The 24,277-nt window shown below is 44.4% G+C and overlaps 1 protein-coding gene and 1 pseudogene across 2 annotated transcripts in view; one reads left to right on the top strand and one right to left on the bottom strand.

The window, feature by feature from the left end:
• The first annotated feature begins 1,091 nt into the window (after positions 1–1,091).
• Positions 1,092–5,083, top strand: LOC128580991 (evolutionarily conserved signaling intermediate in Toll pathway, mitochondrial-like; annotated as a pseudogene).
• Positions 5,084–18,634: 13,551 nt separating this feature from the next.
• The window catches only part of LOC128582086 (zinc finger protein 709), a 53,649-nt gene continuing 48,006 nt past the window's right edge, over positions 18,635–24,277 (bottom strand). For both annotated transcript variants that reach the window (XM_053585629.1, XM_053585627.1), the window contains exons 2-4: positions 23,720–23,846; positions 23,479–23,539; positions 18,635–22,810 (exon numbers count right to left, since the gene is read on the bottom strand). In XM_053585629.1, the coding sequence (XP_053441604.1) occupies positions 21,241–22,810; positions 23,479–23,539; positions 23,720–23,846 (1,758 nt within the window). In that variant the 3' untranslated portion in view covers positions 18,635–21,240. The remainder of the gene's footprint in view (positions 22,811–23,478; positions 23,540–23,719; positions 23,847–24,277) is intronic.

The raw sequence follows: 24,277 nt of genomic DNA on the forward strand, positions 1-24,277 counted from the left end.
CAGGAGGGGCAAGGTCTTATGTGGAGTGAGTGGCCTGATCTAAGAACTGTGGGGTCCAGGTGCAAGTAAGGCAGAGGTCGCAGTGTGGGTTGTACCAGAAAAAGGAGGAGCTGAGCTGGACCCTGCAGGACAGAGCGCTAGAGGGGCGGGGCCAAGCCCAAGGGCAGATCTCAGAGGGGGCGAGGCGGGGTGGGGGCTAGCCAGGGAAGAAAGACAGAGGTGTTGCACCGGCTGGGGCCGCCAAATGATAGGGTTCCAGGCGGGCCAAACTGAGAAGGGCAGATGTTGGCGGAAAGGGCGGGACTGAGCGGGGTGGGTGGGGGACCAGTCCTCTCACCCTAGGCTCTACCATCCAGCAAATCGCTGAAACTTACCTAGATAATCTCCGGGCACACCTGGCGGAAGAGCGACAGGAGAAGGGATGAGAGTCACGGAGAGGTCGTGACTAGAGAAGATGAAGGTTCAGTGGAGGACTAGCTAGTGGCTTGGGAGAGGCCAGGAAATGAATTACAAGTCCTCAGGTGCCTGAGGGTCAAGGTCTGGCCAGGGAATAACAAGGAAATAGGAACCAGATCGAAGACAGGAATTAGGACAGGGAGGAGACAAGGACCCAGCAAGGACCCATGGGGGTCTGGACTGGACCCCATGCAAGTGTCCTAGGCTGGACCCCATGCAAAGACCTAGAAAATGGGACTGCCTGGATGGGGGCAGGGGGCTCACCTTAGAGGATTTGGTCTGAGGCTTTTAGTCCATTGCCTGTGGGCTGCACCTGATAAGACAGCAGAGACAGAAGGGAGGGTGCAGTAAGGGCATTGGGGTGGGAATGCTGTCCTCACAGACCAGCTGGGGCCACCTGAGTGAAGACAAAGATGAGTGCCTGGGGTTGGAGGATCTGAGTGGAAACTGGGTTAAGGCTGTGTGGGGTGACTGAGAGGGACCAAAAAAGGTCCAGTAGGAAGACTCTGGCTTGGATGAGGCTCTGCCTCCCTCACCCTGCATTCTATGCAGCTAGCCTCCAGCTGGCTGCCCTGCTGGGAGTGGTTAGCCAACACAGTCACCAGCATATCTGCAACTTCTCTGTGTGTGTCGGGATGAGGGCGGCCTCTCATTCCTGCCCCAATTTACAGGTGGGACACAGAACAGGTAAAGGTAAGGCAGGGCAGTGGGGGAGGGATGCTTAGAATGATGGGCTGACCTCCATTCTGGAGGAAGAGAAGATGAGATGTATTTTGGAGAGTCGGGCTGGAGGTCTGGAAGATACCTTGATATAAATGTGGCTGTTAACCAGATTGTAGTGTCCTGCCATCTGCTCGGTCTGGCTCCAGGGTGACGTAAGGTGGTGGGCACAGAAATTGGAAAGAGAAAAAACAGAAAAATAAATCTAAGTACATTTCCCCATATCTCACTAAATCATTTCCCAAACCTGGGAATAAAGGTCCAGTCCAACAAAATAGTTTAACCTCGTTTATCTGATGCACAGTGTTTATCTTCCCCTTTAAAAATATGTAATTAGATACTGTCTTGTTTAAAACACACAGAAGCAGATTTTTCAGCAACAATCACACAACCGTTGCTGGGCAGTCAGCATATCCAGGACACAACAATTTTGGAGTATAAGGGAGGATAAACCATTAACTGGTGATTGGAGTGTTTTCCACATTGTCATAGTGGTACTGAATTCTTGTTCTATTACCATGGAGAGAGTGAGGATCACCTTTTTGAAGTTATAAATTCCAAAGCTTTGAAACAAAGTCCTTAATGCTAGAATGAACTTGGAATAGTGATGCAAAAGTAAGGTATGATCTTGTTTGATATGTTCATATGGCACAGTGGTAATTTGGCTGTCATGTAAAGTGGAGTACTTTTTTTTTGTCATTGTTAGTTTTCTTTTGTGTGTTTTTTGATACACAGTCTTCCTCTGTCACCTGGTGCAGTGACGTCATTGTAGCTCACAACAACCTCAAACTACTGGGCCCAAGTGATCTTCCTACTTCTGCCTCCCAAATAGCTGGAACTACATACAGGCCTTCACCACCACACCCAGCTGATTATGTTGTCCAGGCTGGTCTCGAACTCCTGTCCTCAAGTTATCCTCCTGCGGTGGCCTCCCAAAATGCTAGGATTATGGGCATGAGCCACCACACCTGATCCAGGTAAATATTTTGATGGATGGAGCCAAAAATCTGAGTCCTTAGGATTCAGATGGGAATCCTTTCTAAACCTTGTCACCTCCTAAGATAAAAAGACCAGTGTTGTTGATGGACAAATTCAGAGTGAGACTTGCAGTTTCCCAAGTCCAATGTATAATATTTTTGATGATTTTTGGCATGTTTTTGTACCCTTTGGTGTTTTTCAGATGATGGGACATTTTTCTGACAGCCAATAGTATCAGCCAGGGATAAAACAGGCTTGGATGGAGAAAGGATCATCAGGGTCCATTTTGGGCTTCATATTTTGGTCTCATTTTAGCCTTGTCAGCCCTTTTATTCCCTGGAAATAGCATTTCTGTCTCTTTAGTCCTAGCTCAACAATGAACAATAAGAAATTTAGCCTGCAACAGGGCAGCAATTCTGCGTCTATTGGCCACAGGAATTCCAGCAGAGGTTACAAATCCACAGCATTTCCAGGTTGTACCAATCGTGTGACTGACTCCACAAGTCTGGTTTTCTCCTTTGCAGAAGTGCAAGGCTCCAGTAAGATCACGAGTTCCGTGGCTCTGGCTGATTTTGTGGTGGGCAGAGTGTACTTCACATGTCTCATGTGGGGGTGAATTTAATATAACCAGTTGCTATATTTCCCAGGAAATTTGTTTACAAGAGCCATCCCCCAAAAAGCACATCTGGTTTGTCTAAGGAGGTAAGAGATCTTCAGGCACGGAGGCCCCATCTCTCAGGTGCCTCCCCAGCCCCCTCGGGGCCTCCACCGTAGCGTAGCTGCCCACCACTCCGAATTGTCACTGGTTCCAGGCCCACCTGAGCTCCAGCGGAGGCCCATTAGGGCCCTGGCGCCCCACGAGGACCTGTTCAGGCAGGCGCCGGGTGGCGAGTGGGACAAGGTGAGCTTCATGCAGGCCGTGCAGAGCTTTGGGCAGCGCAACGTGCGCAAGCGGGGCCACGTGGACTTCACCTACCTCGCCCTGCGCAAGATGCGGGAGTACCGCGTGGAGCGTGACGTGGCCGTGTACAACCTGCTGCTGGATGTCTTCCCCAAGGAGGTCTTCCGGCCTCGAAACATCATCCAGCGCATCTTCGTCCACTACCCACGGCAGCAGGAGTGCGGGATTGCTGTCCTGGAGCAGATGGAAAAGGAGGTGATACCTGACAAGGAGATGGAGTTCCTGCCGATTCAAAAGCTACTCCATGCTCAAGTACTTGCGCATGAAGCTGTGGCTCCTCCGCTTCAAGAACATCAACCCTTTCCCCATTTCCTGGGACCTGCCCCAGGACCCTGTGGACCTGGCCCAGTTGGGCCTACGGCATATGGAGCCCAAACTCAGCGATGGGGTCACCGTCTACCAGGTGTCTGAACAAGTGCGTCAGATCCCACCCAACCCCTCATCGCAGGAATCCAGAATTCCGGTCGGCAGGCTGTCCTGGCCCGGCACAACCCAGCCCGGCCTGTCTCCATCCGGTGCCCATTTTTCCCTGTGGCTCCGCAAGAGGTGTTATCTATTACCACACCCTCAGAGCGGACTTGCTGCCTCCCAGGAGAGGGCAGTGGAGGAGATTCTGGAGGAGTGGAAGCTCTACTATCTGATGCAGGTGGACCTGGAGTATGGAAGAAGCGCTGGAGTAACTAGGAATTTGACACTGACAAACTGGAGGAAGCCCCTGTATCCACTATGCGCGTGGAGGCACCCACGGCCAGGCAACGCTGGCCCAGCGGACCCAAGACCTGCAGAAGAACAACCCAGGTGGCCCAGATCCCCGTGGTCTTCCGCCTGGCTGTGTCAACCGGGGAGCTCCTGACTACTTCCCCAGGACTGGAGGAGCTGTGGGGCGCCAGCCTGGGGGCCAGGAGGAAGACATTTTGCAGTGACAGCAGCAGGGCCAGAGTTGAGACAGCAGTATGTAGGGCAGACTATGGCCTGAGGAGGCCATGGACTGGTATGGAAGCATGAGATGACCTTTGAGTGCACAGCAAATAAAAGTTGTCCTGGGTGGCGCCTGTGGCTCAAGGAGTAGGGCGCCGGCCCCATAGACCAGAGGTGGTGGGTTCAAACCTGGCCCCCGCCAAAAACTGCAACCAAAAAAAAAAAAAGTTGTCCTGCTTAAAAAAAAAATAGAGATCTTCAGGCTTAGAAACCATTTCTATATGGACAAGGCACTCTGTGGAGTGGAGTGGGGCTCCCCATCATCAGGGAGGGGTAGAAAAGTATTATGATATTATGTTAGACACATAGACTAGTAGAACCGAATTGGGAGTCTAGAAATATTCCTTTATGGTCAATTAAATTTCAACAAATGCTCCATATTTCAATGGAGGAAGTCTTTCCACATGGTGCTGGGAAAATTGGATATTTCCTACAGAAAGATGAGCGAAGTAAGACCGTTGCCTCATATCAAATTACTATTAAAATTAATTCACAATAATATTGTGAAAATAAAAATAAAAAGTTAACAACAGGGATACGTTCTGAGAAATGTACTAGGTGATTCCACCATTGTGGGAACATTATAAAATGTACATACACAAACCTAGATGATATAGCCTACTTTTTTTTTGAGACCGAGTCTCACTATGTCATCCTCAGTAGAGTGCTATGCTGTCACAGCTCATAGCAACCTCCAACTCTTGGGCTTAGGCAATTCTCTTGGGAGAAGTAGCTGGGACTATAGGCACCTGCCACAACACCCAGCTGTTTTTTTGTTGCAGTTGTCTAGCTGGCCCAGGCTGGGTTCAAACCCTCTATCCTTGGTGTATGTGGCTGGCGCCATAATCATTGTGCTATGGGTGCCGAGCCAGTATAGCCTACTTTTATTTGATTTATTTATTATTTATTTTTGAGACAAAGTCTCCTTCTGTTTCCCAGGCTAGAGTGCCATGGCCTCAGCCTAGCTAACAGAAACCTCAAACTCCTGGGTTCAAATGATCCTTCTGCCTCAGCCTCCTAAGTAGCTGGGACTACAGGTACTTGCCACCATACCTGGCTAGTTTTTCTATTTTTAGTAGAGACGGGGTCTCACTCTTGCTCAGGCTGGTCTTAAAATCCTGAGGTCAAGGGATCCTCCCACCTTGGCCTCCCAGAGTGGTGGGATTATGGCTGTGAGTAACAGCACCTGCCTGAAATCATAGTTCTGACATATTTATATGTCTAAGTTAGTTTTTTCTGAAAGTTTTCACAAGTATTTAAATCAATACAGTAATCAACTACTCAGTTGCTATAATCTGTCCAAATATACCAAAGCTGTAAATCAAGCCACCTTTGCCCACATAGTTTGATTTACTGCCCATCTAAACACCTGTCTGGGCACAAATGAGCAGAACCTTATTTCTGGGGCAGTTAATGTGAAGAGTGAGGGGCAAATTATCTTATAGAGAGCTATTTTATCTTTCAGGGAGGGCACAGAGTATGTATGTGTCTGTGTGTATATACATGCATGTGTGTTTAATTTTCTAAGGAACCAGGATTATTTTCATACATGAGTAATGCAATTAATTCAATAGAGTAATTCAATAGTCATCTTGTCTTTTTTTCCAAACATGCCTCCTTCCCCTGGCAAAAAATACTATGACTTTTAAAAGATGTTGTTTAAATTGCCAGGCCTTTTTTTTTTTTTGAGACAGAGTCTCAAGCTGTCACCCTGGGTAGAGTGCCGTGGCATCACAGGTTACAGCAACCTCAAACTCTTGGGCTTAAGTTATTCTCTTGCCTCAGCCTCCCAAGAAGCTGGGACTACAGGCACCCTCCACAACGCCTGGCAATTTTTTTTTTGGAGACAGAGTCTTACTATGTCACCCTCGGTAGAGTGCTGTGGCATCACGCATCACAGCTCATAGCAAACTCAAATTCTTGGGCTTAAGTGATCCTCTTGCCTTAGCCACTCAGTAGTTGGAACTATAGGCACCCGTCACAATACCTGGCTAAATTTCCAGGCCTTTTTTGAATATTATTCCCAAATTATAAAGTATTCCTATTTTGTGTTAGTATTTATTACAATAAAAAGCATTTGAAATATAGCTGTTCTTTAGGCATAAAATACTCAGGTAGGACCATGACTGCCAGAAAAAAGAATCACTGAATGGCTATTTCCCTACCTAAAAGATGTCTTAATCTGAATTTATTTGGCTACACCAAAGAATGCAGTATATTTAGTTTTCCATTTGCATGGTGTATTTGTGCTGTAGATGATATTTTATTTTTTATTTTTTATTAAGACAGAGTCACACTACGTCACCCTCAGTAGAGTGCCGTGGCGTCACAGCTCACAGCAACCTCAAACTCTTAGGCTTACGCAATTCTCTTGCCTCAGCCTCCCAAGTAGCTGGGATTATAGGCAACTGCCACAATGCCCAGCTATTTTTTTGTTGCAGTTGTCATTGTTTAGCTGGCCAGGGATGAGTTCAAACCCACCACCCTCGGTGTATGTGGCTGGCGCCAAGCCAGTAGATGATATTTTAAATTGAAAAAGTTCCTTTTAAAATATCTTTACAGTGAAGACTGTTTTCAGCTTTTTGTATTTACACGGTCTTTTATGTAATCTACTGGCATGTATTTTGCAGACCTTTTAATAACTGGATATCTTCCTCCACCTTCTGAAATATAAAACCAGTGTTTTACATTGTTTTAAAGTCTATTAAAATTGTCATTTGACTTTTTCTGTTTCAAGATGTTTAAATTAATGACTAATCTGATGTTTTGACTCCTTTTAGCCAAGAAGTGTATATTATATGCTTTTGTTTTATTATGTTTGTATGTTTGTATTTATTTATTGGAGACAAGAGTCTCGCTCTGTCACTGCTGCTAGAGTGCAGTGCTGTCATTGTTGCTCACTGCAACTTTAAACTCCTGGGCTCAAGCGGCACCTGTGGCTCAGTGAGTAGGCTGCTGGCTCCATATACTGAAAGTGGCAGGTTCGAACCCGGCCCCAGCCAAACTGCAACAAAAAAATAGCTGGGCGCTGTGTTAGGTGCCTGTAGTCCCACCTACCTGGGAGGCTGAGGCAAGAGAATCGTTTCAGCCCAAGAGTTTGAGGTTGCTGTGAGCTGTGGCACCACCACACTTTACCAAGGGTGACATAGTGAGACTGTCTCAAAAATAAAAAATAGATGGGTGGCGCCTGTGGCTTAGTGGGTAGGGCACCAGCAAGAGTGGCAAGTTCGAACCCAGCCCTGGGCAAACTGCAAAACAAAAAAATAGCCAGGCGTTGTGGTGGGCGCCTATAGTCCCAGCTACTCGGGAGGCTGAGGCAAGAGAATAGCTTAAGCCCAAGAGTTTGAGGTTGCTGTGAGCCGTGACACCATAGCACTCTACCAAGGGTGACATAGTGAGAGACTCTGTCTCAAAGAAAAAAAAAGTAAAAGACTAGTAAACATACAAACTATGGTGCAAGACCATATTCAAGCCAGGTGCATGGCACACACCTGTAATCCTAGCACTCTGGGAGGTCAAGATAGGAGGAATGCTTAAGTTGAGAGTAGCCTGAGCAAGAGTGAGACCCTATCTCTACAAAAAATAGGAAAAACTATCTGGGTGTTGTGGCGGACACCTATAGTTCCAGCTACTGGGGAGGCTGAGGCATGAGGATCAGGAGCCCCCAAGTTCGAGGCTGCAGTGAGCTATGATGACGCCACTGCACTCCAGCCTGGGGAACAGAGCAAGAGTCTCAAAAAAAAAAAAAAACCTTCAAGCCCCTCTCATGTCCCCCCAAACCACAAACCATGGATGAATTATTTCGATTCAAGAATCGCTGTTTGCCAAAGTACACAATGACTCTTTAAAATATTAACGGTGCCTCAGTTTAATTTTTACGTGAGAAAGAAACGACTATGGACCTCCACATACCAAAGCCCCTTCCACTGCACGAACACCACACACCCAGCTAAAACTAAAATACTACCCTGGCTGAAATGCATCACAGATGACAGCTGACAGTGACGTTGTGAGCTGGAGAGGAAGCTGGTATTTGGGAATATGGAAGGGATCTGGGAATTTAGAGATTTACCGTGTGCCCTAGGAAGAGCGAGGCTAGTAGACAGAGTTGTGGACTTGAGACCTTTGATTCCCATACAGAAAAAAAGTCAGGGGAAAACGGGTCCAGAGAGAGATTGGGAAACTCACAGGTTGCAGCCCCTCCCATGCTTGACCCTAACCCCGAGCCGGGACGTTTCCCGATGATATTCCCGCCGTCCTGGCACAATATGGGGACACGCAGGGCTGCTGCCGCGGAGGTGCCCAGAAAGGACTCCAAGGCGGAGGCCGGGGCCAAAGTCGCAGTGCACGGACGGGACAGGACGGACCCAGGGCCGAGCTGCACCAGCAGATACTCCGACAGATTCCAGAGCAGACCGCGGGGTGGCCCGGGTCCTGCCACAGCCGGTTCCAACCAGCCTCTCCTCCCACGTCTCGGACTGGTCCCCTACCCTCACCATTTCCCGGCTTCGGGGGTGACCCGGCGTCCTCCTGGGGCTCCTCTAGCCAGAAGCCGAGGCTGAGCCCCATCGCTGCTCGAAGAGCGGGAGCCAACACCGATTGCCGCGAATCCCAGAGTCAAAGGCAGCAGAGAATTGTGGAGCTTTGTCCTCAATTCCCGGGGCCGCGCCTGACTGGACAGTCTGCGGGCCCGCCCCGTTGTCCCGATTGGATAGTGCTTTAGGCCCCGCCCCCAGTCCGAAGAGACGCGAGAAGCTATGGTGGAGGTGCTTGTGTGGACCAGACTGAGGCCCTTCTGAGGCCAGGCTTCCTCCTGGCGCTTGGGCCTGACCCTGAGGCAAGAGAGTAAAAGCAGGGCTAAAGATCTGTCCTAGTCACTCTGTATAGGCATTAGCCAGTCTGTAACAGTCCTACCTCTACAGCAGCAGATGTCTCTGTTATCTGTATGCCCTTCTCTTGGTATGTGCTGGGCCTAGACAGTAACTTTGTGACTTCCTTAACCTCTGTCGCCTTTGAGGACAGGTAGCCTGCCCGGTACCAAGGGCGCGGGCCAACCTGACCTTCCCTTGAGTCCCAAGACTTTCACGTCTGTCGTGCACCCTAGCCCTAACAAATGTATAAAAGAAAGGCAAGAGATTAAGTCGGTGGGCTGGGTTTTTAGGACACTGGGCTGCCGAGTCTACCGGCCAGGGAATAAAGCTGCTTCCTCTTCCAACTGGTGCCTAGAGTCTTCTGTCTGCATCGGTTTCCTGCTACATTTCTTGGTTCCCTGACTGGGAAGTGAGGTTTGGTGGCAAACAGCAGCAGCCAGACTCTATGGGTAGGGTTCTGCCCACCCCGCGGATCACCCCCGTGGGGAAATCCAGTTGGCTTGGGGACGAGATCCTCAGAGCACTCCTGGGACTGATTCTCCAGAGGAACGTCTCGTTGAGACTGAGCTGGTGAGGTCCCTGCAGCGGGTCACTGAGGAGGCTGAGCACCGGGGAGGAACTGGGAACAGGTGGCTCCAGGACGTCCAGAGTAAGGTAGGATCCACCGGGGCCCACATAGCTTTAGTGGAAGAGGGAGTCCGATCAACTCCTTGGGTATTAGGTCGCTGGCAGGTGGGAGGTGTGTGAAAGTGTGGTGTGAGTGTGCGTCTAGGGAGGGAGACTTTGAGTGGAGATGGGGAACTAGCAAGGGAAGCCCACCCCACTGGCTACCATGTTGAAGAACTTTAAGAAAGAATGGTTGGCAGGAGGGGAGACAGGAAACAGAGGAAGGATGGATAAAGATGCCAGATGGACGAGTAGCAGGCCCCCAGCTTCTAGGAGCTACTGTGGTAATGGCGAGGCACAAGAGCACCCATCTGGGACAGGAGTCTTTGGTGAAGTTACTGAGCCGGTACTTCTACATCTCTCACCTGGCAGCCCTGGCCAAAGCCCTCAGTCAACGATGTGTCACCTGCAGCCAGTTCAATGCCTGCCAAGGACCGACGGTACCCCCAGGAATCCAGTCACATGGAGCAACGTCCTTCGAGGACTTCTGGGTAGACTTTACTGAAATGCCCAGGTGTAGAGGGAAGAAGTCCTTGCTGGTGATGGTTTGCACCTATCCTACCCACACTGAGAAGGCGCAAGAAGTCACCCAGGCACTCTTGAGAGACATTATACCACGTTTTGGGCTCCTGATACCGATTGGGTCAGACAACAGGCCAGCATTCATCTCTGAATTGGTCCAAAAGACAGCTAAAATCCTTGGCATCACCTGGAAACTCCACACAGCCACAAAGCTCGGGAAAGGTGGAACGCATGAATAGAAATATCAAAACAGGGCGGCCCTGTGGCTCAAAGGAGTAAGGTGCCAGCTCCATATGCTGGAGGTGGTGGGTTCAAACCCAGCCCCGGCCAAAAAAAAAAAAAGAAAAGAAATATCAAAACAAGTTTAGGGAAAGTGTGCCAGGAGACAAACTTACAGTAGGTAAGTGCCCTGCCCTTGGTGTTATTTAAGAGTAGGTGGAAAGGATTAAGAGGACAGGATTCTCGCAGTATGAGATCTTATATCATAGGCCACCCCCCTTACTACGGAGCTTGCCAGGATCCCCCCGGGAATTGGGAGAGGTGGAATTAAGGAAGCAATTGCAGGCCCTGGGAAAGGTGGCAGAAGCAGTGTCAGGATGGGTGAACGAGAGATGTCCTGTTAGTTTGTTTTCCCCTGTTTACCCTTTCTCCCCAGGAGCTACGGTATGGGTCAAAGATTGGAACATGTCTCCTCTGAGGGCAAGGTGGAAAGGCCCTTACAACACCTGCTGCTGTGAGAGTAGCAGAAATTCCTGCCTGGATCCATTACAGCAGAGTGAAACCTGCCGCAGAACTGGAGGAGGACCCGCCCCCACCTAAGAGGAGCCATACCCAGCAAGACGTGACAGCGGCAGCCGACCCTGAGTTCCCACGGCGTGGACTCCACACCTCAACAACTCCTGGACCTTGGAGGCCACCTCGGCCCTTACAACCCTTTCAAGCTGGTGTTGCAGAGAGCGGCAAGCCCTGCTCCAGTCACACCTCGGGAGGTGACTGGTCCACTGCCGAAGCATGAGGATCTACGTCACTGTGGGACTGTTCTTTATTGGACTCATGAGAGCTAAGTGGACTTTAGTTTGTGCAAATATTCAGGATACTAATATAGAAAACTGTAATCAACGTATGCATAAGGTAACCAAAGGCCAGAAAGTGACAATTGTTCTATTATTTTAAAGTTACTATGAATGTACAGGGACTCAAAGGGACTTGCTTGTATAATACTACTCAATATAAGGTGTGTGACCCTGGGGATGGGCAACCCCATGTTTGTTACAATCTCTCAGAGCCGCCCAATTACTATGAGTGTACTATCAGAACAGAATCAGTAGGTTGGAGAGCTGAGAGGGAACTTCTAGTAGCGAGAACTCGAGGCTATGGAAATCCAACACAGGTATCTCTAAAATTTGATGCATGCCAAATGCTAAAACTTGTATATAGCAAGTCGTGCAGACCGCTTGACTGGGAAAGATCTTATAGAAAAAAAACAGAATTATCTGTGCTCTGTAGACTACCCATGTGCAGAGTGTGCATACTGGTTATGTGTAATAGAAGGCACCTGGGGTACAGAAGATGATAGCCAAAAAAGAGTTCGTACTAGAAAAAGGGGAAGCACCAGATGATTGCACTACTGAAGCTTGCAACCCCTTGATTCTAACTATAATAAATCCCTCCAACCCTAAGAGGGTTGAAGGACAAGTCATGTCTTTGGGAATAGATGGCACTGGCCTGGACCCAATATGTCAATTAAGGGTCAGCGGGAAGGTTGCCTCCCGTCAGGCCTCAGGTGGCTGTTTACCATACTTTCTATGATGAATTGGAGCAACCGGTGCCACCACTCCCAAAGAGCACAAAGAATTTATTCTTCTAGTTGGCTGAAAATGTGGCACAGTCCTTGAATGTAACTTCTTGCTTTATATGTGGAGGAACTATGACAGGAGATTGGTGGCCATGGGAAGCTAGAGAACTTACTCCCACTGAGCCTAACCCAGACATTGCTCCATACCAGAGAAACCTGAAGGACAATGTGTGGATCCTGAAGGCCCCAATTATTGGACAATATTGCCTAGCAAAAAGTGAAGGGGAAAATCTTACTGTGCCGGTAGGACAGCTACACTGCCTAGGTCAAAGACTGTACAGTGCTACTACTGGAATAACTGTCTGGTGGGGACTGAATCGGACAGATCTAAATCCCCTAGTCCGGTTCCCTGAACTCAGAGATGCCTGGTGGCATCCAGGATTCTCACAAAACTGGAGTGTTCCTCAGGGAATGTATTGGATTTGTGGGGATAGGGCATATGCCTGGGTTACCTGATCAATGGACTGGCAGTTGTATCATAGGCTTTATAAAGCCCTCTTTCTTTCTACTGCCCATCAAGGCAGAAGAACTATTTGGACTTCCAGTAGCCACTCCACTTTTTTTTTTTGCTTTTTTTGGGTGGGGCTGGGTTTGAACCTACCACCTTCAGTATGTGGGGCCGGGGTCCTACTCCTTGAGCCACAGGCGCCGCCCCAGTAGCCACTCCAGAGGAAAAAGTCTGGTGGCATCGTCGAGACTTACAAATAGGGGAGTGGAAAGAGGATGAGTGGCCCCCAGAAAGAATAATATAATACTATGGGCCAGCCACATGGTCAGAGGATGGATCATGGGGTTACCAGACCCCCATCCACATGCTAAGTCATATCATACGATTGCAGGCGGTCTTAGAAATAATCACTAATGAGACCAGCAAAGCTTTGACCCTTCCTGCCCACCAGCAAACCCAAATAAGAAATGCTGTGTAATCAAAACAGATTGGCTTTGGATTATTTACTTGCAGCAGAAGGAGGAGTAGGTGGAAAGTTTCAATCTAATCAACTGTTGTCTGAAAATAGATGATCAAGGTCAAGTGGTGGAAAATATAGCTAATAAAATTTCCAAATTGGCTCATGTGCCAGTACAAGTGTGCATGGATTTGATCCGAAATTCATCTTTGGAGGATGGTTCTCTGCTTTTGGAGGTTTTAAGAACCTTATAATAGGAGTCTTACTGTTATTGGGTACTTGCCTTCTCTTCCCATGCTTCTTGCCGTTATTACTCCAGATGGTGAGGAACCTAGTGAGTTCAGCTGTGTCTCAAAGAGCCTCAGGTGGAGTATTACATGCATCACCAAAGAACTGTGACACAGGTTGGTGAAGATGGTGATGAGACTTCATAACAAGCTGTTTTGAGTCTCAAAGGGGGGAATGAGGCAAAAGAGTAAAAGCAGAGCTAAAGATCTGTCCTAGTCACTCTGTATAGGCTTTAGCCAAACAGTCTGTAACAGTCCTACCTCTGCTACAGCAGATGTCTCTGTTATGCCCTTGGTATGTGCCTAGATAGTAACCTTGTTACTTCCTTAACCTTCTGTCGCCTTTGAGGACAGGTAGCCTGCCCGGTACCAAGGGCGCGGGCCAACCTGACCTTCCCTTGAGTCCCAAGACTTTCACGTCTGTCATGCACCCTAGCCCTAACAAATGTATAAAAGAAAGGCAAGAGATTAAGTCAGTGGGCTGGGTTTTTAGGACACTAGGCTGCTGAGTCTACCGGCCGGGGAATAAAGCCACTTCCTCTTCCAACTGGTGCCTGGAGTCTTCTGTCTGTGTCAGCTTCCTGCTACAACCCCACTTGGGGACATTTGAATTTAAGCAGTACTTTGCTCATGGTTGTCCAGAGCTGGCAGTGGCAGTCTTCCTCCTGGACCACAGGGCGACAGGCATCACTGGATCACAAGGTAATTCCACATTAAATGTTCGATGGCGCCATCCCCTGGCCTTAGCTCCAGAAGGCCTTCCAGGTGAGTTACGGCAGGCAACAATGAAACATGAGGGAGGGTTTCATGTTACCAAGGACTCGGGAATTTGGGATAGGATGATGGGGGCCATGCTAAGGCTTTCTCACACATTATCTTTCAGTCTATTCATTTTCAGTCAAGAAATAAAAAACACACCAAGAAAGGAACAAAAATTATTAAATGGAGAAGAGTAACATAGAAGCAATATTTTATAAAGAAATCAAAAGGGAAGAACAGTAAACATTTGAACTAACTCAGATAAGCAACCTGCTTCTCCTGCAGTTCACAAGGAAACCCCTATTCACAAGCTTAAACACATTCCAAGCTTGGCAGCCAGACTCTGACTACTGAAATGAACTTCCAGAGTAGATCAGTACCTCATGATGAGGCAGGGAAACCTAAAGATTCAATATTTGGAGCTTTCCATGCCCTCTTATCCCCTCTGCACAGTGTGGAAACACTCCCTCCTTCAGTACCTTAACAGTTTCACCAACAGGAAACTCTCACCTAGAATCACTAGAAAGTCTTTTTTTTTTTTTTTTTTTAGACAGAGTCTCACTTTGTCACTCTGGGTAAAGTGCTGTGGCATCACAGCTCAGCAACCTCGAACTCCTGGTCTCAAGCGATTTTCTTGCCTCAGCCTCCCAAGTAGCTGGAACACAGGTGCCTGTGACAACACCGGCTACTTTTTTGCTGCAGTTGCCATTGTTGTTTTTAGCAGGCCCGGGCCAGGTTCAAACCCGCCAGCCTCAGTGTATGTGGCCAGCACCCTTAACCACTGAGCTACCGGTGCCGAGCCCACTCGAAAGTCTTAAACTAAATGAACTGCCAAAATCATAAACACTTTCTCCAGTAGACAATCCAGTCTTTCTCTGAGTCTGACTTTCACAGATTTCTTCAATTTATACAAATTAGTCTGACTGTAGTGACTGAGGTACCACTTCAGAAACAAAGAACTCTTCAAACACATCTGCACAACCCACATCTGTGGGTCTCCTGTTGTTCAGTGCTCCAGGAGTTTCTCAGAATCCACACTCCTGTCTGTCCTGAACAGCTGGAGGCCTCTGTGGTGGTGGAGAGGCAGGCTGCCCAGGTAGCTGGAGGGAGCCCCATGTCCCTCCCTCTGCAGCCTCCAGAGGGATCACCCCTTAGAGCCCCTGGCCTCCGGCTGTGCTACCCTCTTCAGGGTGTTCGTCTACTTCTCACCAACACCAAGCAGTTAAGTGGGAAAAAGACCTGCACTCCCAGAACTTGAATGACACCAGCAGAGGCCCAGCTTGCTTTTTTTGTGTTGCATAATACAGATAAATTTCTAAAATAATTTATACATATTAAAAGACTGGAAAATCATTACTCATTTGAGAAAATAAAATTGGCAAATAAAGCAAATTGAGATCTTTAAGCTAAATTTGTTGTAATTTTGTCCTTTGACAGTTCTCACTGGGCACTTTGTGTTGAATCTCTCTCAACCCCACCCCACCACCACTAACCCAGCCAATCATTTCTGTAGATAAATCCTAAGCCTTGTGTAAAAAGATTCCACTTAAGGCAACCTAAATGGTCCCACGTTGAATCCACCAATGGCTTGCATGTTCCTCAACTTATTCATTTGAAGCCATCCTCCTGGATAGTCTGTGTTATCTTGAGGATCACATCCCTTGAATTTGCTTCTATTCCCTTTATGTCACTACCTACTTGTTGAGGCCACACACATAAAATTCTAAACTGACCATCACCTGCTGTAAAATACTGGAAGTATTTGCACAACCCTGGGAAATTCACAACCTAGACCCAGTTTGTGATGTTCTGGAAATGGCTTAGAGATTTTCTAAAGGAATCTTTTAAATATAGGGGATAACACTTGAAAAAAGTAAAGGCAAGGATATTCAATTTGATTTCGATTATATGATTTAACTTTTCACAGTTTGTTAAGAAAGCAATAAAGTTTTATTGGACTTCCCTGATTCTGAAAAGGTTGCTTGAAAAAAATCTACATTTAAGCCAGACATGGTAACTCACACCTGTAATCCTAGCACTTTGGGAGGCCCAGGTGGGTAGACTGCTTGAGCTCAGACCAGCCAGAGCAAGAGCCAGACCCTGTCTCTAAAAACAGCCAGGCATTGTGGCAGATGCCTATAGTCCCAGCTACTCATGAGGCTGAGGCAAGCAGATTGCTCAAGAGTTTGAGGTTGCTGTGAGCTGTGATGCCATGGCACTCTACCAAGATGACAAAGTGAGACTCTGTCTCAAAAAAAAAAAAAAAAATCTACATTTGGAAAGAAATAGAAGTAACTGAAGTTAGAAGGGGACTTACTGAGGCAATAACATGTGGGATGAGACCTGAAGTAATGCATTAGTATAAAATGTCACAGTAAATTGTGGTTAATTTCAAATTTAACTCTTAGCACAGCAGCAGCTACCCATCCTTCCCTCCCAGCTCCATGGTATGAGTACAGCAAGAGCTGGCATGTACCTTATGGGCAACACAGAAGGCAGGGTTGGCAAAAATGACCCTGTACTCTAAACATTGGGGATCTGTTTTCTGCTTACAAATTGCTGCTTCTGATTATAGAGGTGCATATAAATTAGACAAGAAAAAGAAATAAAAGGCATCCAAACTGGAAAGAAAGAAGTAAAATTATTTCTTTTACAGATTATAAAAATATTAAATGTGGAAAACCCTAAAGACTCCACATGGGAAAAGAAAGGTGGATACAAAACCAACACACAAAAATCAGTTGCATTTTTATATACTGACAACAATGAGAAAAGCAAATTAATGAAACAATTTCATTTACGAAAGCATCCAAAAGTATAAAGCACTTAGTAATAAATTTAACCAAGAGACCTACAGCTTATACACCGAAAACTACAAAATATTGCCAAAACCAATTAATGACCATGTAAATAAATGGCAAGACATCCTATGATCACAGATTGCAAGGCTTACTATTGTTAAAAAACAATACCACCCCAATCAGTCTACACATACAATGCAATACCTATCAACACCCTAATGTCCTAACAGATTGTTTTATAGAAAAATGGTCCTCAAATTCATGTGGAATCTCCTCTAATATTAAAACAATTTTGAAAAAGAATAAAGTTGGAAGATTCTTACTATCTGATCTTAATACCACAAAACTATGGTAATAAAACCCACATGGTACTATCATAAGAAGAGACATATAGCCCAGTGGTATAGAACAGAGAGCCTAGAAAGCAATGCTCACAGGCATGGCCAAATGATATTTCTTTGTTCATTTTTTTTCTTTTTTGCCAAATGATTTTTGACAACAGTGTCATGATCATACAATGGAGAAAGGACAGTCTTTCAACACATGTTGTTATAAAAACTGGATTATCTAGATTCAAAAGAATGAGGCTGGACATTTACATCATATACAAAATTTAACTTATATTAGATCAAAGACCTAAACATTAAAACTATAAAAGACTTAGTAGAAAACGTGAAAATTCCTAACATTGGATTTGGCAATGATTTCTTGGATATGACATCTAAAGTACAGGTGATCAAAGAAAAATAGATAAGCTGGACTACAAAAAATATTAAAATCTTTTGTGCACCAAAAAACACTCTCAAGTGAATGAAAAGACAACATACAGAATGAGAAGATATTTTTGCAAATTATATATCTTACAATGGACCTATATCCAGAATATGGAAAGAATTTCTACAGGCCAGATGCAGTGGCTCATGCCTATAATCCTGACACTTTTGGAGGCAAAGGTGGGTAAATTGCTCAAGGCCAGGAGTTTGAGACCAGCAAGATGAAGGGGAAGACCCCATCTCTACGAAAAATACGAATATTAGTCAGGTGTGGTGTTGAGCTCAGGAGTTTGAGGTTGCAGGGAGCTATTATGATGCCACTGCACTCTAGCCAAGGAGACATAGCAAGACTGAGGTGGGATTACATTAGCTCAGGAGTTTCAGTTTGCAGTGAAGTATGATGATGCCACAACTCACTAGCCAGTATGACAGAATGAACTCTGTCTCAAAAAAAACATTATTTCTGCCTCAATAGCCTAATTTCAGTTGACATTTTACCTGAGATACTTTATGAAAAAGTTCCTACTGTATTACAAAAATTATTTTATTTCAGTGATTAGATGATAAGAAAAACAAAAGTTGTTCCAGATGATTGACAGGTGGCCTCCCAACAGGATAAGTCTTATCCTGTTGAAGAGAAAAATGAAACACACTTCCATCCTCAGACAAAATTACTAGGTGACCAAGAATCAAAACAAAGTCATTTGATTGACAAGTAATCATGTCTCTTAAAAAAATCTAAAAGAAAGTAAACTCCAAAATGACCAAAATCATCTTCCTCCAATATAACTGATGCTTCTTGTGAATTATGTTAAGCACCACTCCATTCCTTCTAACTTATAGATAAGAACCATTAGAATTTCCAAGAATAAAATTAAGTTCACCTTGTAACATCCAATACAGAGATATATCTCATGTTGTTCAATAGCCATGAAATCACCTAAAACAAACAAAAATCCTATAACAAGGACTCTTGTTAGTGCTCTTTTTGAGCACTCTTTTATTGATAACCCACAACCATTTATGCTTTGCAGTTATTCATATTATAGCCCATTACTCCTCACTCTGACTAGAGGTGTAATCCTGGAATGTCTTTGGCAAGATGGCATTGACAAAAGCATGAGTCATCTTTTTGTATTATGAAAATATGAGAAATTAATTTCATGAAACAATTGTGATAATTTCAAAACAAAATAATAATTGCAATTAGATATTTTAATGTGTCTTCTCAGGTAACAGGAAATACAATAACAGCAACAATGGGAAATAATATTTGTTAGCATACAAGCTATTACAAAAGGGTTAATAAAATATTTCTTAAAAACAACTGGACAAGCCTTTGACAAAAAAAAAATGTACATTGTTCTTACTGTATACAAACATAATTGAGAATGTACTGTGAGATTACATTCCACTATAACTAACTGCAAACTCTCACTACCTGACACGTGATCCCCATTCTCACAGGGAAAGACTCTAGCACAGTAACTGCACAGTGCAGCACAGGAACAACTATCTATATGTTTCCTTGTGACTGCACCACTGTAGCTGTCTTCATGGAATTGGGAAAACAATCTTTACCAGAATAACAAAACAAAGTGTTTGCTATACAAATTAGACCTCATTGAAATAAAATCTAAAGAAGAGGAGAGTTAGAGCAAAAGACAATATCCCCAACCATGACAGTTTGAAAACTGCCTGGTCGACAAATGAGGGCTTATAGGAAACCCAAATTGCAAATGGATCTTTGATGTGGAGCTTGTGGAGACATGTGTGGAATCCTACTCCTCTGAGAAAACAAAAGTCAAGCAGATAGTGGTGTTTTGAAGAAACTTTTTTTTTTTTTTTGAGACAGTCTCACTATGGTGCCTTCAGTAGAGAGCCATGGTGTCACAGCTCACAGCAACCTCAAACTCTTGGGCTTAAGTGATCCTCTTGCCTCAGCCTCCCAAGTAGCTGGGACCACAGACACCCACAATGCCCGGCTATTTATTTGTTGCAGTTGTTACTGTTGTTTAGCAGGCCTGGGCTGTGTTCAAACCTGCCAGCCTCAGTGTATGTGGCCGGTGCCCTAACCACTGAACTATGGGCGCTGAGCCTGAAGAAACTCTTGATAGGCAAGCCAATGAATCAGGAAAGCAGATGGGAAGCAGGTGTCCATGCAGTGTTTGTGCATCAGTCTGTCTCCCTGTATGATGAGTCCAAAACTGACTTGTGCCTTCTTCAGTTCTGCCTTCCAACTTTCATATAGCTTAGGTTACTGGTGAATTTTAACATAGAAACAAAAAGAGAATAGATTCTAGGGAATTTAGTTCACAACTCTATACAACTGACATAAGATGATCCAAGAGGGCCATCTCCAGTCTAGATTTTATTGTCCCATCCAAGATTTAACCTAGTAATTCAGTCTATCACCTACGACCCAGCCAGAAAGAAAGAGGGCCAAGGGCAAGATATAAAAATAATAACTCACAAAAGACTGCATTGTATGATAATCTTGGAATGCTTACAAGTTTATTTTATTTACTGCCAAGGAAAATAAAGTAAGGCTCTTCTGACCAAAAAGAAGAAATTTTTCTTGCAAGAAAAGTGAAATATATAAAATGAATAAGGGCTATCTAATACCTGACATAGAATGCCAGTAGAAAACTCCCAATATCAAACTGCCATTTTTCAATGGCCCCTGTTTACAAAACTAGTAAGAGAACAATTTTATTAACTGATTTGAAGAAAAACACCACCTATAGACTGGGTGTGGTGGCTCACACCTGTAGTCCTAGTGCTGTGGGAGGCCAAGGTAGGTGGATTGCCTGAGCTCAGAGGTTTGAGCCAGAGTGAGCCAGAGTAGTGACCACGTCTCTACTAAAAAAAAAAAAAAAAAAAAAAAAAAAAGGGCAGGCATTGTGACAGGTGCCTGTAATCCCAGCTACTTGGAAAGCAAAGGGCAAGAGAATCAATAAAGGAAGAAAGGAAAAAATAAATAAATAAATAAAACCCTTCAAACTAAGATGAGTGAAAGCCAGCTGTAATTGAAAGCAAAAAAAAAAAAACAAAAAACACCAAACCCTACCTATAATACTTCTCTGTGCTATTGCTAAAGGAGTACTTACAGAATAATCTCAGTGTATATTTATGAAAGTAGTAAGTAGAAATCCATAGTGTAGATGTCCACTTTAAGACTCTAGCAATGATGAGGCAGGCATGGAAGCATGCATCTACAGTCTCAGCTGCTCAGGAGGATCTCATGAGCCCCAGAGGCTAGCCTGGGCAACCAGTAAGATCTCATCTCAAAAATAGCCAAAGAAAAAATAATGTAACACTGTTAAAAATAATATGTTTATAATTTTACAACATTTCTTTCATGGCACAAATATTTTAGGGCAGAGGTGTCCAATCATTTTTTTCCCCTGCCACACACTAGAAGAATGAGAACTGCTTTGTGCCACACATTAAATACACAAACACTAAGGAAAGCTAATATCTAACATCACAAATGAGCAAAAAAAAAAGTTCTCACAAAATCAGCATGCAGCCCACGGGCTGCAGGTTGGACACCCCTGTTATAGAGCATTATACGTGAATTAATTTCTATTAGGCTTTCCCATATTACTTACATTCATACAACTTCTCTCCAATGTGAACTTTCATATGACTTTGAAAATAGTTAAAACTGAAAAACTTTCTCTACTGTTTACATTTATAGGGTTTCTACTCTGTGTGCACTCTCCTTACATGTTTTCGTAAGGATGTACGCCAACTGAAGGCTTTACCACATTCCTTACATTTATAAGTTTCATTTCGAGTATGTATTCTCATATGTACTTGAAAGGCTGTAAGAAAGCTGAAGGATTTGCTGCATTCCCTACATTCATAGGGTTTCTCTCCAGTATGAATTCTTGCATGTATTTGGACATAATTAGAATGACTGAAGGCTTTGCCACATTCTTTACATTTATACGGCTTTTCTCCAGTATGACTTCTTTCATGTTTTTGAAAGGAACTGCAGCAACTGAATGCTTTCCCACATTCTTTACATTTATAAGGCCCGTCTCCAGTGTGCGATATCATGTGTATTCTAACACTTGTAAGGTACATGAAGCCCTTCCCACATTCCTTACATTTATAGGGTTTCTCTCCAGTGTGAGTTCTTTCGTGTGTTTGGAAGCCCAGAGGAGAAATGTAGGTTTTCCCACATGTTTTACATTCATACTCTTTCTCTGCAGTGTGAGTCCTTTCATGTCTTTGAACAGAATAACGACAACTAAACGCTTCCCCACATTCCTTACATTTGTAGGGTTTATCTCCAGTATGAGTTCTTTCATGTGTTTTAATAGACTGGCTGTATCTGAATACTTTCCCACATTTTTTGCATTCATAGAGTTTCTCTCCAGTGTGGGTACTCAAATGTGCTCGAAAACCAAGAGGAGACATGTATGTTTTTCCACACTGTTCACATTCATAGCGTCTCTGCACAGTGTGATTCCTTTCATGTTTTCGAGCAGTATAATGATAATTGAAGGCCTTCCCACATTCCTTACATTTGTAGGGTTTCTCTCCAGTGTGAGTCCTTTCATGTCTTTGAGCAGAATAGTGATACATGAATGATTTTCCACATGTTTTACATTCATAGGGTTTTTCTCCAGTGTGAGTTCTTTCATGTGCTCGGAAACCCAGAGAAGACACGTATGTTTTCCCACATTGTTTACATTCATAGTATTTTTGTGAAGTGTGATTCCTTTCATGTTTTCGAACAGTATGGCGGTAACTGAAAGCTTTCCCACACTCCTTACATTTGTAGGGTTTCTCTCCAGTATGAGACTTTTCATGTACTTGAGCAGACTGGGGATGTTTGAACACTTTTCCACATTTCTTACACTCATAGGGTTTCTCTCCATTGTGAGTCCTTCCATGTACTTGGAAAGAATATCGGCAACTGAAGGTTTTCCCACAGTCCTTACACTTATAGGATATCTCTTCACTGTGAGTTCTTTTATGTTTTTTAAAAGACTGCAGATAAGTAAAGCCTTTTCCACATTCCTTACATTTATATGGTTTGTCTACATATTCCTGAAACTTACGTGGATTCTGTCTTGTGTGAGATCTAATATGCCTACTATAGGATGAATGGCAAGTGAAGACTTTTCCACACACACTGCATTCATATGGCTTTACTCCCACGTGAGTTTTCTTGTTCAGACTGAGATTTGGAATCTGGTTGATACTTTCTCCACATTGAATACCTTCTTTACTTTCATAAGGTTTCTCTACCATATGACTTCTGTAAAAGATAAGAAGTACATTATGTTTATTAAAGATTTTTAACTTATTAAATGATATCAGAATATAGATTATTTTTGTCCTTCTAAAATACTTATAAGATAAATACATTGAATGCAAGACAGATCAAGCATAGCTATTATAAAAATTGTGGTATTCATACATGCATTTCCTTTTTTTTTTTTTTTTTTTTTTGAGACATCTCACTTTGTTGCCCCTGGTAGAGTGCCATGGAGTCATAGCTCACAGTAACTTCAAACTCTTGGGCTCAAGTGATTCTCTTGCCTCAGCCTCCCAAGTAGCTGGGACTACAGGTACCCACCACAATGCCTGGCTGTTTTTAGAGATGAGGTCTCGTTTTGGCTCAGGCTGGTCTCAAACCAATGAGCTCAGGGAATCCATCTGCCTTAGCCTCCAAAGTACTAGGACTACAGGCATGAGTCACTGGACCTGGCCGCAGACATGGATTTCTTAATACTATTTCCAAGCAAACTATTTTTCAAACACTGAACATCTATGTCATATGTTTAAAAAAATACTTGTGTTTAGTATTTCCTAAGAACAGATAAACATGAGGCTGAGCTTTCTCATTTTGTTTCCTTGTTAATAAAATTTCATGACATACTATTTTCTCCTGGGACATTACTTTCTCTTGTCAGTATGACTCACCTAAGATTTTTTTCCTGGTTTTTGTACTGATCTTCAATGTTCTGGTCTTTCTCTTTTTTTCCTGAAATGCAGAACAAGTCACCACAATTTATTAAAAATTATAGAAAAACTTTTAGATTCTAGGTTCATGATGAGCTGTGACCATGCCTGATTTATTTGCAAGAATAAATTCCACATTCCAAATCTTGGAACAACATCAATGATCAAAAAACAGAGAACATGATGGAATTTTCATTCTTACCTATTGACTCCAGATTTCGGAAAGTTTCCCACATAACATCTCTGTAGAGTTTTTTCTGTGAAGGATCCAACAAAGCCCACTCCTCCAGGGTGAAGTTCACAGCCACATCCTCAAAGGAGACTGAGTCCTGAAACATCCCACATTTATAAAAAGGAGAATGAGTGAGACACCACTGAGAACCTATACTCAATTCACAAAATGTTCAGCTATTATTCTGTGATCGCCAAAGATTTAATCTATAAATTGGTTGTGAGAACTCTCTTTGGCCACACTAACTTCCTCAGAACTGTGAACACAACAAAATAGAAAATTAATTCTACACTTGGCACCTGTAACTCAAGTGGCTAAGGTGCCAGCTACATACACCAGAGCTGGCAGGTTCAAATCCAACCTGGGCCTGCCAAACAGCAATGACAACTACAACCAAAAAATAGCCAGGTGTTGTGGCGGGCGCCTGTAGTCCCAGCTACTTAGGAGGCTGAGGCAAGAGAATTGTGTAATCCCAGGAGCTGTAAGCTGTAATGCCACTGCACAGGGTGACAGCTTGAGGCTCTGTCT

Source organism: Nycticebus coucang, chromosome 3 (assembly GCF_027406575.1).
Source record: "Nycticebus coucang isolate mNycCou1 chromosome 3, mNycCou1.pri, whole genome shotgun sequence".
Taxonomy (NCBI): domain Eukaryota; kingdom Metazoa; phylum Chordata; class Mammalia; order Primates; family Lorisidae; genus Nycticebus; species Nycticebus coucang.